At 46.1% G+C, this 18466-nt stretch overlaps 1 protein-coding gene and 1 long non-coding RNA gene across 6 annotated transcripts in view; one reads left to right on the forward strand and one right to left on the reverse strand.

Annotated features, from left to right (window-relative positions):
• ATG7 (autophagy related 7) overlaps positions 1 to 18466 on the forward strand; it is a 617483-nt gene that overhangs the window by 264947 nt on the left and 334070 nt on the right. For all 5 annotated transcript variants that reach the window (XM_063940758.1, XM_063940756.1, XM_063940759.1 and 2 more), the window contains exon 17: positions 3533 to 3613. In XM_063940758.1, the coding sequence (XP_063796828.1) occupies positions 3533 to 3613 (81 nt within the window). The remainder of the gene's footprint in view (positions 1 to 3532; positions 3614 to 18466) is intronic.
• Positions 1 to 18466, reverse strand: part of LOC134958276 (uncharacterized) — a 210265-nt gene that overhangs the window by 137444 nt on the left and 54355 nt on the right. The window lies entirely within an intron of this gene.

The following is an 18466-nucleotide window of genomic DNA, read 5'->3' on the forward strand; positions in this document are numbered from 1 at the left end:
AGGTATTGTTCCAGGTCAAGGAACCATTATACAGTAGTGGTAGACGCCCTGGTGACACCATGGATGTTTCCGTTGGTCTATGTCTTCCCTCCTCTTCCACTCATCTCAAAAATACTGAGAATCATAAGACGAAAAAGAGTCCAGACAATACTCATTGTTCCGGATTGGCCTCGGAGGGCCTGGTATTCAGATCTTCAGGAAATGCTCACAGAAGATCCGTGGCCTCTTCCTCCCAGGGAGGACCTGTTGCAGCAGGGGCCCTGCGTGTTTCAAGACTTACCGCGGTTATGTTTGACGGCATGGCGGTTGAACGCCAAATCCTAGCTAGGAAAGGTATTCCGGGGGAGGTCATCCCTACTCTGATAAAAGCTAGGAAGGAGGTGACGGCGAAACATTATCACTGTATCTGGAGGAAATATGTATCTTGGTGTGAAGCCAAGAATGCTCCTACGGAAGATTTTCACCTGGGCCAATTTCTCCACTTTCTGCAGACAGGAGTGGATATGGGCCTAAAGTTAGGCTCTATTAAGGTACAGATTTCGGCCATGTCAATATTCTTTCAGAAGGAATTGGCTTCTCTCCCAGAAGTCCAGACTTTTGTAAAGGGAGTGCTGCACATCCAGCCTCCTTTTGTGCCCCCAGTGGCACCATGGGACCTTAACGTGGTGTTACAGTTCCTTAAGTCACACTGGTTTGAACCTCTTCAAACAGTTGAGTTAAAATTTCTCACTTGGAAAGTGGTCATGTTGTTAGCCTTGGCATCTGCGAGGCGGGTGTCCGAATTGGCGGCTTTGTCTCACAAAAGCCCCTATCTGATTTTCCATGTGGGTAGAGCAGAGTTGAGGACTCGTCCTCAATTTCTGCCTAAGGTGGTTTCATCGTTTCATATGAACCAACCTATTGTGGTGCCTGTGGCTACGGGGGACTTGGAGGATTCCAAGTCTCTTGATGTAGTCAGGGCCTTAAAAGTTTATGTAGCCAGGACGACTCGGGTTAGGAAATCAGAGGCACTGTTTGTCCTGTATGCAGCCAACAAGGTTGGCACTCCTGCTTCTAAGCAGACTATTGCCCGCTGGATCTGTAACACGATTCAGCAGGCTCATTCTACGGCTGGATTGCCGGTACCAAATTCGGTAAAGGCCCATTCCACTAGGAAGGTGGGCTCTTCTTGGGCGGCTGCCTGAGGTGTCTCGGCATTACAACTTTGCCGAGCAGCTACTTGGTCGGGTTCAAACACTTTTGCTAAATTCTACAAGTCTGATACCTTGGCTGAGGAGGACCTCATGTTTGCTCAATCGGTGCTGCAGAGTCATCCGCACTCTCCCGCCCGGTCTGGAGCTTTCGTATAATCCCCATGGTCCTTACGGAGTCCCAAGCATCCTCTAGGCCGTAAGAGAAAATAAGATTTTAAACCTACCGGTAAATCTTTTTCTCCTAGTCCGTAGAGGATGCTGGGCGCCCGTCCCAGTGCGGACTAAATTCTGCAAGACTTGTATATAGTTATTGCTTACATAAGGGTTATGTTACAGTTTTGATCAGTCTCTGGCTGATGCTGTTTTGTTTCATACTGTTAACTGGTTCGTGTGTTCCAAGTTATACGGTGTGGGCTGGTATGTATCTTGCCCTTAGATTAACAAAAATCCTTTCCTCGTACTGTCCGTCTCCTCTGGGCACAGTTCTTTAACTGAGGTCTGGAGGAGGGGCATAGAGGGAGGAGCCAGTGCACACCCATCTAAAGTTTTTAGAGTGCCCATGTCTCCTGCGGAGCCCGTCTATACCCCATGGTCCTTATGGAGTCCCCATCATCCTCTACGGACTAGGAGAAAAAGATTTACCGGTAGGTTTAAAATCTTATTTTTGTGCGCCAGACCCCTCTTTGTTTTAATTGGTACTGTGAATAGAATAATGCTACTGTTATATTCAAGCTTTTGTCCTTGAGCTATCTCAGAATATTCTATTATCCCGGTATGTGTTATTTATATCTGATTTCACTAAGTCATTAATGGTTTTAAAACATTAACATTAAAAGTGATGAGACTTCTCAAAACTGTTCTGTATTGTTAATGTATGAGGTGCTTTCTGCTACATGTGCACAGGGTGGCGCTGTGGTTTCATTTACTTTTCTCAGTGTTCCAACGCACAAATTTAGTGGAACGAAAAAAAAGAACTAATCTGTTGTCACCACTTATTCATGCCATTGTAAATGTGTGTATATATAACATAATAAACTTATGAGGTATCATATTGTGATCAAAACATTTAATCTCATAACCAAGTTTTGAGCTTCCTATTTTTTTCCTAAGTTGCCTGCACCATGCCTTAAACAGCTGATAAAGTAAAGTCAAATGATGTACACTCGCCTCACAAATAAAAGTGCATACACACTTCTTTTGAATGACTGATATATCGCGGGTCCGTTGGCCAGTATGTACGAGCGTTATGTCTGTAAACTCCGTCGTTCACAAACATATTGTGTCGGCCCTGCTGCACAGCCGACGAATAATATATCGTTGGATATATTGGCATGTCGGTGTGTGTGTACCGGCGGTCAGCCGGCGGTGACTGACAGCTGAACAGGGCGGGCGGGTGTAAATGCCCGCCCAGTTCATGACGTCAGTCCCCAACGGTTCGGGCAATGTGTACGCACAGCACACTGCCCGATCCGGCTTTAGATATATCTGCAGATCAATTGTTCTGCAGATATATTTGTAGATGTGTACCCACCAGAAGGCTAAAATATGACGAAAAAGTTTTTTTTTAGAAACACTCAAATAGCCCTTTATAGACTAGATCAATAGCATCTACGGCATTAGGAAGTATCAGCAAATAAATCTTGGAATGAAGTATGCCAGAGCACACACAGATACCTGTAGTTTGCACGATCTCGGCTACATGGCAGTATAAATGCATTATATGGATGATCATAAAACAGAGCACAGTTGCTGCATGTGGTTTATCATTACTACGGTAAAACTGTATATGTCTATCACAATATAAATAAAGTATTGGTCATATGTGCCCAACTTCCTGTAGTTTCCATGAGACTCAAGAACTTCTACCCATAGAACTTTCTGTAGGGATACGTACAGTAATGTCCCTAATGTTTTGTATTGTTCCTAGTTGTGAGAGGTTAGCAGATCCGCTCTTTTTTGGAATTATTTTATACACATACATTTTTAGTTGAAGGCACAAATTGTTACCCGTTTGACCATTATAATTATCAAGCCTGACTTCAATTTGGTTGCACTGTAAGTAATGGTATAGGTTCAAATTTTAATCAAAACATGCTTTCAACCCATCAGCAAGGGGTTAATGTCCGTTTGCAAATATTTGCATCTACTGTAGGCTTTAAACATCAGTGAAATGCAGGTAGAATCACGTATTGTCAACTACGGAGGCTAGGATGTGGCAAAAAGACTGGGTTCCAAATCACACCCATATAACTCCTGATAGACTTGCGCCAAATGAAATGGAATAAAATTCTATATATATTTTTGTTTTTGTATTAAACCAGTTTTGTTTTTACTTGCAGATTCGAGGTTTTTTGTCAAGATTTGATAATGTTTTACCAGTCAGCCTCGCATTTGACAAGTGCACAGCTTGTTCTCCAAAGGTAATTAACTCTTTGTAACCACATTTATTCTGTGATGTCTGTTCATCAATCATCACAGCGGTTAGGCTCTTACTTTACAGCCGATCTCATCATTACACATAATTATTGGCTGGACTTATTTTACTGGACTCTGGGTTCCATTTCAGTTTGTCTCCTTTTCTCCAATGTAACTTACTAATACTAAAATATCGCTGACTTCAACCAACATTAATCATTCATTCTTAAAGTAAATAATTTTGCTGGCATTTGTCTTTAAATATAAAGGACAGGATAAAAAACACTTTAAGGTTCTGGACAGTAATAAAACTGAAGAAGTCCGATTACTGTATAGTTATTGAGGTTGAAAAGAGGAAAAATGGCCATCGGGTTCAACCTGTATTCTGTATTAAGCTGTGCACCTTATAATGAACCTGCTGAAGTAATGGTTTAGTACCAATTAACAACTTTAATTCGTATCACTCCAAGATAATTAATGTCAATATATTAAATGCTATAGCTTTGGATCCTTTTTCAGTTAGAAATTTGTCCAATCCGTTTTTAAATGCATTTACAGAGTCCGCCATTATTACCTTCTCCGGCAGGGAGTTCCAAATCTTTATTGCCCTTACTGTGAAGAACCCTTTCCTACGTTGTGTACGGAATCCTACGTTGTGTACGGAATTTTCTCTCCTCTAGCCTCAGCGAGTGCCCACATGTCCTATACAGAGTTCTTTTAACAAACAAATCCCCTGCTAACTCCTTGTAATGACCCTTTACATATTTGAAGATATTAATAATGTCTCCTCTTAGATGCCTCTTTTCTAATGTATACATATTTAACCTAGTAAGCCTTTCCTCGTACTCCAGTGCCTCTAACCCTTTAATCAATTTAGTAGCTCGCCTTTGAACTCTTTCGAGTTCCCCAATATCTTTTTTATAATGTGGTGGCCAAAATGTAACACAATATTCCAGGTGCGGACGTACCAATGATTTGTACAGCGGCAGGATTACATCCTCGTCCCTTGTCTCAATACCCCGCTTTATGCACGCCAGCACCTTACTTGCCTTCTTTGCTGCATTTTGACATTGTATACTGTTATTAAGCCTATTATCTATGTGCACCCCCAAATCTTTTTCTACTACTGTTACCCCTATATTTTCCCCATTTAATGTGTAGGTTGCAAGTTTGTTTTTTATCCCAAAATGCATAACTTTGCATTTTTCTTTATTGAACCTCATTCTCCATTTAGACACCCAGGTTTCAAGTTTAAACAAGTCATCCTGTAGAGACTCCACATCGATTTCCGAATTAATTACCTTACACAGTTTAGTATCATCTGCAAAGTTTGACACTGTGCTTTCCAGGCCTATTCCTAGATCATTAATAAATATATTGAACAGTAGCGAGCCAAGTACGGACCCTTTTGGTATTCCTCTGACTACTGGTGCCCAGCTGGAGAACATCCCATTGACCACTACTCGTTGTACCCTGTTATCCAGCCAGTTACTTATCCATGTACAAATAGTATATCCTAGGCCAAGCTCCCTTAATTTGATGATCAGTCTCCTGTGAGGCACTGTATCGAAGGCTTTTGCAAAATCTAAATATACCACATCCACTGCTTTTCCTTGGTCAAGATTATCGCTCACTTCCTCGTAGAAGCTAATTAAGTTAGTTTGACACGATCTGTCCCTCACAAATCTATGCTGACTCTTGCTAATAATCTTAGTAGTAGGCAGATAATCCTCTATGATATCCCTCAAAATTCCTTCCAATATTTTACCCACTATAGAGGTTAAACTGACCGGTCTATAGTTGCCAGGATGATTTTTAGTTCCCTTTTTAAATAACGGCACTACCTCAGCTATACGCCAATCCTTCGGTACCATGCCTGATCTAATTGAACTATAGAAAATCAAGTATAGGGGTCTTGCTAGCTGTGACCTAAGCTCCATAATAACCCTTGGGTGAAAGCCATCTGGGCCAGGTGATTTATTAATCTTTATGTTGCTTAGTCTCTCCAGGACTACTTCCTCACTTAAACAAGCATCTAGCCAAGAGTCATTACCTTCACTGTTGTTATGCACTACTATCACCATCTGATCCTCCCTGGTGAACACTGAAGAAAAAAAATTGTTTAGTATTTCCACTTTTTTTTGTCATCGTTTATCAAGGCTCCCAGTTCGTCTATTAATGGGCTTACATTCTCCTTTTTTTAACCTTTTACTGTTTATGTATTTATAAAACTTTTTAGGATTGGTTTTACTCTCTATATCGATTTGCTTTTCGTTTCCAATTTTAGCTTCTCATTACTTTTTTGCATCTTTTATTGTATTCCTTGTAGTACTGGAATGACTCCTCCCATCCATTAGATTGCATGCCTCTTTTTAGCCATTTCTTCTTTGACCTCTTTATTAAGCCACATTGGTTTGAGTTTAGTACTCCTGCGTTTACTGCCCATGGGAATGAATTTGTGAATATTGCTTTCGAGCACCCCTTTTAAAGCATCCCACATTTCCGTTGTGTTTTTGCTATGAAACTAGACTTCCCAGTCAATGTCGTTTAGTGCCTGTCTCAGCATATTGAAGTTAGCTTTTCTAAAGTTTAATGTTTTGGTTGATCCCTTATAGCTATGTTTCTTGAAACTGATGTCGAATTTGATCATATAGTGATCACTGTTTCCCAAGGTCTCCCCAACTTTAGTGTTTGATATAATGTCCACATTATTGGTAATAACGAAGTCCAGAATAGTTTTACCTCTAGTTGGGTCCTCGACTAATTGAGACAAGTAGTGATACTTTAACGTATTTAAGAACCTATTGCCCTTCGCTTTTACACATGAATCGTTACTACAGTTTATATCAGGATAGATTAAATCCCCTATCACTAGGATGTCCCCCATTCCCGCAGCTTTTTCAATTTGCTGCAAGAGTTGTTCCTCCTCATGTACGCTAATATCCGGTTGTTTGTAGCACTTGCCTATGACTAGTTTTTTTGCTTCAATACCCCCACTTGTGATCTCAACCCATTGCGACTCCACGTTATCTCCAATCCCCTTGTAAATAACCTCTTTTAAGTATGGTTTTAGAGATGGTTTAACATAGAGACATACCCCTCCTCCCCTTTTGGTAGCCTCTATCCCTCCTGAAAAGAGAATATCCCTCCAAATTTGAAACCCAGTCGTGAGAGTCGTCCCACCATGTTACCGTAATACCTAGAATATCATACTCAGTCTTTGATACAAGCCATTCCAATTCCCCCATTTTACCTGATAGGCTTCTTGTGTTCGCAAGCACACATTTTAGCTGAGTATTTCCCTTGCCCATTTGTTTTAATGGTATCCTATCATTATGTACAAGTGACTTTCTAGAGTTACTCTTACCGACTGTTATTCTCCTCCCTCCATGTCCACCCCCATCATACTTAATACAGCCTTCCTTACTACTATCTCTGTTTGACCTATTAAGTCTTTCTAAATTGCAGTAGTGCTAAAGTTCACCCTATGTCACATTTCAGAGCTGCCAGCACACATTATGCCGCACAGTACCCCCAATTCACATTATTATATATAGTGCTCCCCGTTCATATTGTGTCTCATTGCACTACAATAACCAGATCCAGGAGCATACCTAGATATATTGCAGGCCCCAAGAAAAAAGTTTGAAAGGACCCCTACGTAACACCCAGTGGCGAAAAATGTATATAACACATGTAACTTTGACAGGGAAGGTGGGCCCCTCTCAGCACTGGGCCCCATAGCAGCTGCACTGCCCGCACATATAGTAGCTATGCCCTTGGCTGGAGGGGGAAGTTTTCAGACATACCCTCCCTCCCCCCACTCCAGCAGATGAGATGTTAACAAAGAGGCTGAGGATGAGCTATAGTGGAACGATCCGTGCCCGTATAATACATCTACACCTTTATCTCTCAAAGGTTTGATCTCCCACATAGAGTACTGTACTTGCTGTCCTCACAACACCCTGTCACTGCACCTACAGTTAGACATTATCTGCTCAGTGAGCTGGGATTTAGAATTGATCATGAGACATTTTTCCTTTCTTCCATCTCATAGGACTCTAAATCTGACCACTACTAATTGTAAGACCGGGCATAGACTAGCTTACTTTTACTAATTTACAGATGTGTTCTCATACATCTGGCCTCAATACACCATGCAGAGTGAGATTCCTGGCGCGAGTGAGCTGCCAGGTCCTACATCAGGCTTTTTTTCCCCCAAAAAATGGATCTAAGATGCAACATAGTTGACTAAGATGCACAAGGAGACTGTGCTGATAAATATGGTATGTGACACTTGTATATTGTGTATGACTGAGACTGTATATGGAGCAGAACGGAATTTGTATTGGAAAAGAGCTGCAGCTTCTACATTGTAGCACTTCGTATACAGATTCATAGACTCAGTCGCACGCTGATATACAAGTATCATATATCACATTAATCCCCCGTCCCATGATCCCCACCGAGAGCGGCATAAGAGGGGGGATGTGGGTTATGGCGATGCTGCTGAGTGCCGGCTCCCGGGCGCCCTCCCTGCAGTCCCAGGCTGCTGCTGTGGTGGCGGGCGTGGGACACTGACAGGACGGGTCGCCGCGTCTTATCGGGATTTTGTTTCATCTGCCTTATCTAATTGGATACCCTGTAAAACTGTAAAACATTGTGGAAAAACTCAAATTTCTCTGACGTCCTAGTGGATGCTGGGAACTCCGTAAGGACCATGGGGAATAGCGGCTCCGCAGGAGACTGGACTGGGCACATCTAAAGAAAGCTTTAGGATCACCTGGTGTGCACTGGCTCCTCCCCCTATGACCCTCCTCCAAGCCTCAGTTAGATTTCTGTGCCCGACGAGAAGGGTGCACACTAGGGGCTCTCCTGAGCTCTTTGTGAAAGTTTTAGTTTAGGTATATTATTTTCAGTGAGACCTGCTGGCAACAGGCTCACTGCATCGAGGGACTAAGGGGAGAAGAAGCGAACTCACCTGCGTGCAGAGTGGATTGGGCTTCTTAGGCTACTGGACATTAGCTCCAGAGGGACGATCACAGGTTCAGCCTGGATGGGTCACCGGAGCCGCTCCGCCGTCCCCCTTACAGAGCCAGAAGAGCGAAGAGGTCCGGAAAAATCGGCGGCAGAAGACGATCCTGTCTTCAGATAAGGTAGCGCACAGCACCGCAGCTGTGCGCCATTGCTCTCAGCACACTTCACACTCTGGTCACTGAGGGTGCAGGGCGCTGGGGGGGGCAGCGCCCTGAGACGCAATAAATCGATAAAAAAACCTTATATGGCTAAAATAAATGCATCACATATAACTCCTGGGCTATATGGATGCATTTAACCCCTGCCAAAACATACAGAAAAAGGATGATAAGGACGCCGAGAAAGGGGCGGAGCCTATCTCCTCAGCACACTGGCGCCATTTTCCCTCACAGCTCAGTTGGAGGGAAGCTCCCTGGCTCTCCGCTGCAGTCACTACACTACAGAAAGGGGTTAAAAAAGAGAGGGGGGCACAAATTAGGCGCAGTATATAACAATACAGCAGCTATAAAGGGAAAAACACTTATATAAGGTTATCCCTGTATATATATAGCGCTCTGGTGTGTGCTGGCAAACTCTCCCTCTGTCTCCCCAAAGGGCTAGTGGGGTCCTGTCCTCTATCAGAGCATTCCCTGTGTGTGTGCTGTGTGTCGGTACGTTGGTGTCGACATGTATGAGGAGAAAAATGATGAGGAGACGGAGTAGAGTGTCTGAAATAGTGTTGTCACCCCCTAGGGGGTCGACACCTGAGTGGATGTACTGTTGAAATTGCGTGACAGTGTCAGCTTTGTATAAAAGACAGTGGTTGACATGAGACAGCCGGCTACTCAGCTTGTGCATGTCCAGACGTCTCATACAGGGGCCCTAACGCGCCCGTTACCTCAGATACAGACGCCGACAGGGGTACTGACTCCTGTGTCGACGGTGCAGAGACAACCGTGATTTCCAATAGGGCCACACATTGCATGATTGAGGCAATGGAAAAAGTTTACACTTTTCTGATATGAATACCACCAAAAAAAGGGGTATTATGTTTGGTGAGGAAAAACTTCCTGTAGTTTTCCTGAATCTGAGAAATAAAATGAGGTGTGTGATGATGCGTGGGTTTCCCCCCGATAACAATTGATATTTTCTAAAAAGTTATTGGCAGTATACCTTTTCCCGCCAGAGGTTAGGGTGCGTTGGGAAACACCCCCTAGGGTGGATAAAGCGCTCACACGCTTGTAAAAACAAGGGCTCTACCCTCTCCTGAGATGGCCGCCCTTAAGGATCCTGCTGATAGAAAGCAGGAGCGTATCCTAAAATGTATTTACACACATACTGGTGTTATACTGCGACCAGCAATCGCCTCAGCCTGGATGTGCAGTGCTGGGTTGGCGTGGTCGGATTCCCTGACTGGAAATATGATATCCTAGATAAGGACAGTATATTATTGCCTATAGAGCAATTAAAAGATGCATTTCTATATATGCAGGATGCACAGCGGAATATTTGCCGACTGGCATCAAGTATAAGTGCGTTGTCCAATTATTCCAGTAAAGTGGTCAGGTGATGCGGATTCCAAACGGCATTTGGAAGTATTGCCTTAAAAGAGGGGATGTACCCCAGGTCGCCTCTCAAAATAAGACGCCGTATTATCAGGCGCAGTCCTGGTTGGCAGGCGGACAAAAGGGTTCCTCTTTTCTGCTCGTGACAGAGAGAGAGGAAAATGGCTGCAGAGATCAGCCAGTTCCAAGGAACAGAAACCCTTTTCCGCCGCTGCCAAGCCCTCAGTATGACGCTAGGGCTTTACAAGTTCAGGCACGGTGGGGTCCCGTTCTCAATGAATTTCAGTGCGCAGTGGGCTCACTCGCAAGTAGACCCCTGGATCCTTCAGATAATATTTCAGGGGTACAAATTGGAATTCGAGACGTATTCCCCTCGCCGTTTCCAAAAGTCTGTTTTACCGACGTCTCCCGCTGACAGGGAGGCAGTTTTGGAAGCCATTCACAAGCTGTATTCCCAGCAGGTGATAATCAAGGTACCCCTCCTGCAACAGGGAACGGGGTATTATTCCACACTATTGTGGTACCGAAGCCAGACGGCTCGGTGAGACCGATTTTAAAATCTAAAATCTTTGAACACTTGCATACAGAGGTTCAAATTCAAAATTGAGTCACTCAGAGCAGTGATTGCAAACCTGGAAGAAGGGGACTACATGATGTCTCGGGACATCAAGGATGCTTACCTTCATGTCAAAATTTACCCTTCTCACCAAGGGTATTTCAGGTTATGGTACAGAACTGTATCAGTTCGGACGCTGCCGTAGGGATGGTCCACGGCACCCCGGGTCTTTACTGAAGTAATGACCGAAATGATGATATTCCTTCGAAGGAAGGGAATTTTAGTTATCCTTTACTTGGACGATTCCCTGATAAGGGTAAGATCCAGGGAACAGTTGGAGATCGGTGTAGCACTATATCAGGTAGTGTTGCGGCAGCACGATTGGATTTTCAATATTCCAAAATCACAGCTGGTTCCGACGACTTGTCTTCTGTTCCTAGGGATGATTCTGGACATAGTCCAGAAAGAAGGTGCTTCTCCCGGAGGAGAAAGCCAGGGAGTTATCCGAGCTAGTCAGGAACCTCCTAAAACCGAACCAAGTCTCAGTGCATCAATGCACAAGGGTTCTGGGTAAAAATGGTGGCTTCCTACGAAGCAATCCCATTCGGCAGATTCCACGCACAGTGGAACCTTCTGGACAAATGGTCCGGGTCGCATCTTCAGATGCTTCAGCGGATAACCCTGTCACCAGGGACAAGGGTATCCCTCCTGTGGTGGTTGCAGAGTGCTCATCTTCTAGAGGGCCGCAGATTCGGCATTCGGGACTGGGTCCTGGTGGCCACGGATGCCAGCCTGCGAGGCTGGGGAGCAGTCACACAGGGAAGGAATTTCCAGGGCTTATGGTCAAGCCTGGAGACATCTCTTCATATAAACATTCTGGAACTAAGGGCCAATTACAATGCCCTAAGTCAAGCGAAACCCCTGCTTCAGGGTCAGGCGGTATTGATCCAATCGGACAACATCACGTCAGTCGCCCACGTAAACAGACAGGGCGGCACGAGAAGCAGGAGGGCAATGGCAGAAGCTGCAAGGATTTTCGCTGGGCGGAAAATCATGTGATAGCACTGTCAGCAGTGTTCATTCCGGGAGTGGACAACTGGGAAGCAGACTTCCTCAGCAGACACGACCTTCACCCGGGAGAGTGGGGACTTCACCCAGAAGTCTTCCATCTGATTGTAAACCGTTGGAAAAACAAAAGGTGGACATAATGGCGTCCCGTCTAAACAAAAAACTAGACAGATATTGCGCCAGGTCAAGGGACCCTCAGGCAATAGCGGTGGACGCTCTGGTAACACCGTGGGTGTACCAGTCAGTGTATGTGTTCCCTCCTCTGCCCCTCATACCAAAAGTACTGAGAATCATAAGAAGGAGAGGAGTAAGAACTATACTCGTGGTTCCGGATTGGCCAAGAAGGACTTGGTATCCGGAACTTCAAGAGATGCTCACGGACGAACCGTGGCCTTTACCTCTAAGAAAGGACCTGCTCCAGCAAGGGCCTTGTCTGTTCCAAGACTTACCGCGGCTGCGTTTGACGGCATGGCGGTTGAACGCCGGATCCTGAAGATCCCTACCCTGGTCAAGGCCAGGAAAGACGTAACCGCAAAACATTATCACCGCATTTGGCGAAAATATGTTGCGTGGGGTGAGGCCAAGAAGGCCCCTACAGAGGAATTTCAATTGGGTCGTTTCCTCCATTTCCTGCAAACAGGACTGTCTATGGGCCTAAAATTAGGGTCCATTAAGGTTCAAATTTCGGCCCTGTCGATTTTCTTCCAAAAAGAACTGGCTTCAGTGCCTGAAGTTCAGACATTTGTAAAAGGGGTACTGCATATACAGTCTCCTTTTGTGCCTCCAGTGGCACCTTGGGGATCTCAATGTTGTGTTGAGTTTCCTAAAGTCACATTGGTTTGAACCACTCACCACTGTGGACTTAAAATATCTCACATGGAAGTGACGAGTTAGCCCTGGTTTCAGCCAGGCGGGTGTCAGAATTGGCGGCTTTATCATATAAAAGCCCTTACTTAATATTTCATTCTGAAAGGGCAGAATTGAGGACTCGTCCTCAAATTTTCTACCTAAGGTGGTTTCTGCATTTCACATGAACCAACCTATTGTGGTACCTGCGGCTACTAAGGACTTGGAGGATTCCAAGTTGCTTGACGTGGTCAGGACCCTGAAAATACATGTTTCCAGGACGGCTGGAGTCAGAAAATCTGACTCGCTGTTTATCCTGTATGCACCCAAAAAACTGGGTGCTCCTGCTTCTAAGCAGACGATTGCTCGTTGGATTTGTAGTACAATTCAGCTTGCACATTCTGTGGCAGGCCTGCCACAGCCAAAAATCTTAAAATGCCCACTCCACAAGGAAGGTGGGCTCATCTTGGGCAGCTGCCCGAGGGGTCTCGGCTTTACAACTTTGCCGAGCAGTTACTTGGTCAGGAGCAAATACGTTTGTAAAATTCTACAAAGTTGATATCTTGGCTGAGGAGGACCTGGAGTTCTCTCATTCGGTGCTGCAGAGTCATCCGCACTCTCCCGCCCGTTTGGGAGCTTTGGTATAATCCCCATGGTCCTTACGGAGTTCCCAGCATCCACTAGGACGTCAGAGAAAATAAGAATTTACTTACCGATAATTCTATTTCTCGTAGTCCGTAGTGGATGCTGGGCGCCCATCCCAAGTGCGGATTGTCTGCAATACTGGTACATAATTATTGTTACCAAAAAATTCGGGTTATTGTTGTAGTGAGCCATCTTTTCTAGAGGCTCCTCTATTATCATGCTGTTAACTGGGTTCAGATCACAAGTTGTACAGTGTGATTGGTGTGGCTGGTATGAGTCTTACCCGGGATTCAAAATCCTTCCTTATTGTGTACGCTCGTCCGGGCACAGTATCCTAACTGAGGCTTGGAGGAGGGTCATAGGGGGAGGAGCCAGTGCACACCAGGTGATCCTAAAGCTTTCTTTAGATGTGCCCAGTCCAGTCTCCTGCGGAGCCGCTATTCCCCATGGTCCTTACGGAGTTCCCAGCATCCACTACGGACTACGAGAAATAGAATTATCGGTAAGTAAATTCTTATTTTTTCGCTCCCTATGTTTCATCACGGGTAATTGGATACCGCCCTAACACGCATTTTTGGAAAGAAAAAAAAATGCCCGGTGCTAGCTATGGCTCACGGGGTTTGGTGTGCAGAGAGGGACTGTTTGAGGCAACTGCAGCAATGATGGGTTGGGTAGGGGAGACCGGCGGGCGAGATCCCGACGTTCAGCATACCGACACCAAGATCCCGGCTGCAGAATGCCAGTGGGGGGGTGAGCGCTACAAAGGCCCTTGCGGGCTTGCTGCCCTCGTCGCGTAGCAGGCTCGGTGGCTTGCTGCGCTCTCCACAGGTTCTTTTCCCACTCCCACGAGTGGGAATCGTACCTGTGGGTCAGCGTCACGGCTGACTGCATTTAGTGAGAGCAGGATTCTGGCGCGGCATGCTGACCACCGGGATCCGACTCAGCGGTATCATAACCGCATCCCGCAATTGATGTATGAGGCCACATCGGTAGTATAGAAACATTTAAAAAAAAGAGAGAGACAGCAATGTTTGTATAGGTGTAACGAATGGGAACAAATCTTCAACTTTTATTTGTTCTCTTTTTCCTTTTCTTTCACTGTTCTATATATAAGCTTTACATTTTGCTTGCAGACCCTGGCACTAGAGGGAGTTTAAGACCTTCCAGTAACTCTTTGGTGCTGTCTGCACCAACCAATAGGATTCTACCTGTCATTTTTCTGGTGCAGTTTAGAAAATAGAAGAATAAATGTGATTGGCTGTTATGGGCAACACCTCACGATTTCTGAGTATCTGTTTTCATAAATGTTACCAAATGTACTTCTGTAGATATTAAGAAGCAAGAACTGTTCTAGTTGCTAGGAAATCTGTATAGATCCTATACATTGAAATAATGAAGATTTGTTTCTATAAAGGCTTTGCCTTACACATGTTTCTTTTTGTAGCCAGATGTGTCTTTTATCTCCTTCGATCGGCACTTCCAAAATCCCCCCCAGTGGCTTTCTCTGCCGTTTGGAACATTTTGAATGCTTAAAGGAAATTGGATTCGAAGTGCAGACAGGGGATTTTTATAAGAAATGAGTCAAAGAGTTTGACATTTACTCACGTGACAACTTTGGGTTAAGTAATAGTGAGCAGCTTTCATCCAGGTTGCTATAGAAATGTGTGTATTTAAAGGCACATACAGAAATATTGTGTGAACGGTGTCCTTCCTGGCAGCCCAGAGCTCCTACATCTTCTCGGTAATGCATTCAGTGTGCCTGGTTGTTAGATATTAAACGTAGCTCCGAAGCTGCATGTGTCAGAATGGGCTTGCTTTGTCACTCTGTTGGGGTGTTACTGACCACGTCTACTGGGGTTACTTGACCAGCAGATACTCCAGTGGCGGAACTAGCGAGTGGTGAGCCCAGGTGCGACAAAATACTTTGGGCCCACCACATCCCATCCAAGTCCACCCCCTCACCTCTGGAGAGGATCTGGTGAGGGGGACCTGCTCAGGGCCAGAGAAATGGATACCTAGAAACAGTGCCGTAACTAGACATTTTAGCACTGTGTGCAAGAAACTGCATCGGAGCCCCACCCCTGCATGCAAAACAGGGGCAGTGCGCGCGCAAAAATACATAGTGGCGTGGCTTCGTGGGGAAGGGGTGTGGCCACAAAATAATACGAATTCATAAAACGGTGCACAGTAGTCTCCATTATTCAAATTATGCCGCACAGTAGCACCACTACACCAGGTAGAGACTATTTTACACCTTACAGCGGACAGATTCCTCTTTTTACACATTACGGCAGACAGCGTCCCCTTTTTACACATTACGGCAGACAGCGTCCCCTTTTTACACATTACGGCAGACAGCGTCCCCCTTTTTACACATTACGGCAGACAGCGTCCCCCTTTTTACACATTACGGCAGACAGCGTGCACTTTTTACACATAACGGCAGACAGCGTCCCCTTTTTACACATAACGGCAGTCAGCGTGCCCTTGTTTCACATAGCGGCAGACAGCGTACACTTTTTACACATAGCGGCAGACAGCGTGCCCTTGTTAGACATAGCGGCAGACAGCGTACACTTTTTACACATTACGGCAGACAGCGTCCCCCTTTTTCCACGCAAAAGAGCTTAAAGGCCGCCGCCCCCAGGTGAAGACCCAGTTTAATAAAGGTTTTTTTAAAGAATGTGTAGTGTTTTTTTTTTTTATATATATTTTCTTTACAGGTGGACTACAGGTGCCAGCGGGCCCTTTATGTCCAGGCATGCTGGCACTTGTGGTTCTCCAAGTGCCAGCATGCTGGGGCAGGCTTGCTGGGACCTGTAGGCCACCTGTAAAGAACAATATTACTATTCTTTGCAGGTGGAAGAACAGTATTAGCATACAATGAATCCCGCACTCACCGCCACCAGGGGTGCGGGGCATAGCACTGGGCTATCAGCCCAGTGCTGGTTGTTGCTCGGGAGGGGGGACCCCATTTTGATTTTTTTGGGGGCCCCACTTTCCGAGGAATTCCAGCCCTGGGCTGACTGGTTTGGGGGGTGTTTAATGGCATGGCAGGGGGACCCCACACTGAGTGTCTCCCCTGCTATGGCATTATCCCCCCTGGCTGGTTCTGCCTGGTGTTGGTTTCAGTGGTGTGGGGGGACTGCACTTTTTTTTTTCCGGGGGGGGGGGGGGGGGGGGTGTGTTTAGCTGCAGTGCCTCCCCAGCCCCTGACCTCACCCCACGTCACTGGCGTACACTTTTTACACATACCTGCAGACAGCGTGCCCTTGTTAAACATAGCGGCAGACAGCGTACACTTTTTACACATAACGGCAGACAGCGTCCCTCTTTTTACACATTACGGTAGACAGCGTGCCCTTGTTACACATTACGGCAGACAGCGTCCCCCTTTTAACACATTACGGCAGGCAGATTCCCCCTTTTTACACATTACGGCAGACAGCGTGCCCTTGTTACACATTACGGCAGACAGCGTCCCCCTTTTTACACATTACGGCAGACAGCGTGCCCTTGTTACACATTACGGCAGGCAGATTCCCCCTTTTTACACATAGCGGCAGGCAGATTCCCCATTTTTACACATTGCGGCAGGCAGATTCCCCCTTTTTACACATTGCGGCAGGCAGTCCCCCATTTTTACACATAGCGGCAAGCAGATTCACCCTTTTTACACATTGCGGCAGGCAGATTCCCCCTTTTTACATATTGCGGCAGGCAGATTCCCCCTTTTTACACATAGCGGCAGGCAGTCCCCCATTTTTACACATAGCGGCAAGCAGATTCCCCCTTTTTACACATTACGGCAGACAGCGTTCCCCTTTTTACACATTACGGCAGACAGCGTGCCCTTGTTACACATTACGGCAGACAGCGCCCCCCTTTTTACACATTACGGCAGGCAGATTCCCCCTTTTTACACATAGCGGCAGGCAGATTCCCCATTTTTACACATAGCGGCAGGCAGTCCCCCATTTTTACACATTGCGGCAGGCAGATTCCCCTTTTTTACACATTGCGGCAGGCAGTCCCCCATTTTTACACATAGCGGCAAGCAGATTCCCCCTTTTTACACATTGCGGCAAGCAGATTCCCCCTTTTTACACATAGCGGCAGGCAGATTCCCCCTTTTTACATATTGCGGCAGGCAGATTCCCCCTTTTTACATATTGCGGCAGGCAGATTCCCCCTTTTTACATATTGCGGCAGGCAGATTCCCCCTTTTTACACATAGCGGCAGGCAGTCCCCCATTTTTACACACAGCGGCAGGCAGTCCCCCATTTTTACACATTGCGGCAGGCAGATTCCCCCTATTTACACATAGCGGCAGGCAGTCTCCCATTTTTACACATAGCGGCAGGCAGTCCCCCATTTTTACACATAGCGGCAGGCAGTTCCCCATTTTTACACATTGCGGCAGGCAGTCCCAACAAAGACAGAAAGAAAGAAAGAAAGAGACAGAAAGAAAGAAGACTTATACTTACCCTCTCCGCTGGCTCAGGCTCCTCGGTGCAGCTTGACGATTCCCGGGCAGTAGAGAAGGAGGAGGGGGGAGCTGGAGGAGGGAGCCGCAGCAGCGCTGTTATTGGTGGAGGTGCTGCTGCTGCTGCCCCTCTGCTTCACTATAGGCTGTTCTCGGAAGACAGCCTATAGTGAAGCAGAGGAGCAGCAGCAGCAGCGCCTTAACCAGTAACAAAGCGCTGCTGCGGCTCCCCCCTCCACCTCCCTCCTCCTCCTTCCCCTGTACCGCTGCTCCTCTCCTCTCTCCGGGCGGCTGTGCGCTGCGGGCAGCGGTTGCCCGCAGTGCAAAGCGGCTATGTAATGAGTCAGTTTGACTCATTACATGCTTTGGGCCCCTGGACAGAGGCGGGCCCCAGTGCAACGCACTGGTTGCATTGGCGGTAGTTCCGCCTCTGAGATACTCAATGTCTGTAATGGTCATCTGCACACCAGTGTGAGTTGCAGGAGAATAGTCTTAGTAGCCGCATCCAGGTTCCTACACCAGCACCTGAATACTGGGCTCAAACATCACAGCCCGGGGGATGGATGAGCATGTTGGCTCTTATGTGTAGATAACAGCAGTTATTCCCAACTCCAGTCCTCAAGGACTCCTAACAGTGCATGTTTTACAGATCTCCTCAGCATCACAGGTGATGTA

This window comes from Pseudophryne corroboree, chromosome 9 (assembly GCF_028390025.1).
Source record: "Pseudophryne corroboree isolate aPseCor3 chromosome 9, aPseCor3.hap2, whole genome shotgun sequence".
Classification (NCBI taxonomy): Eukaryota; Metazoa; Chordata; class Amphibia; order Anura; family Myobatrachidae; genus Pseudophryne; species Pseudophryne corroboree.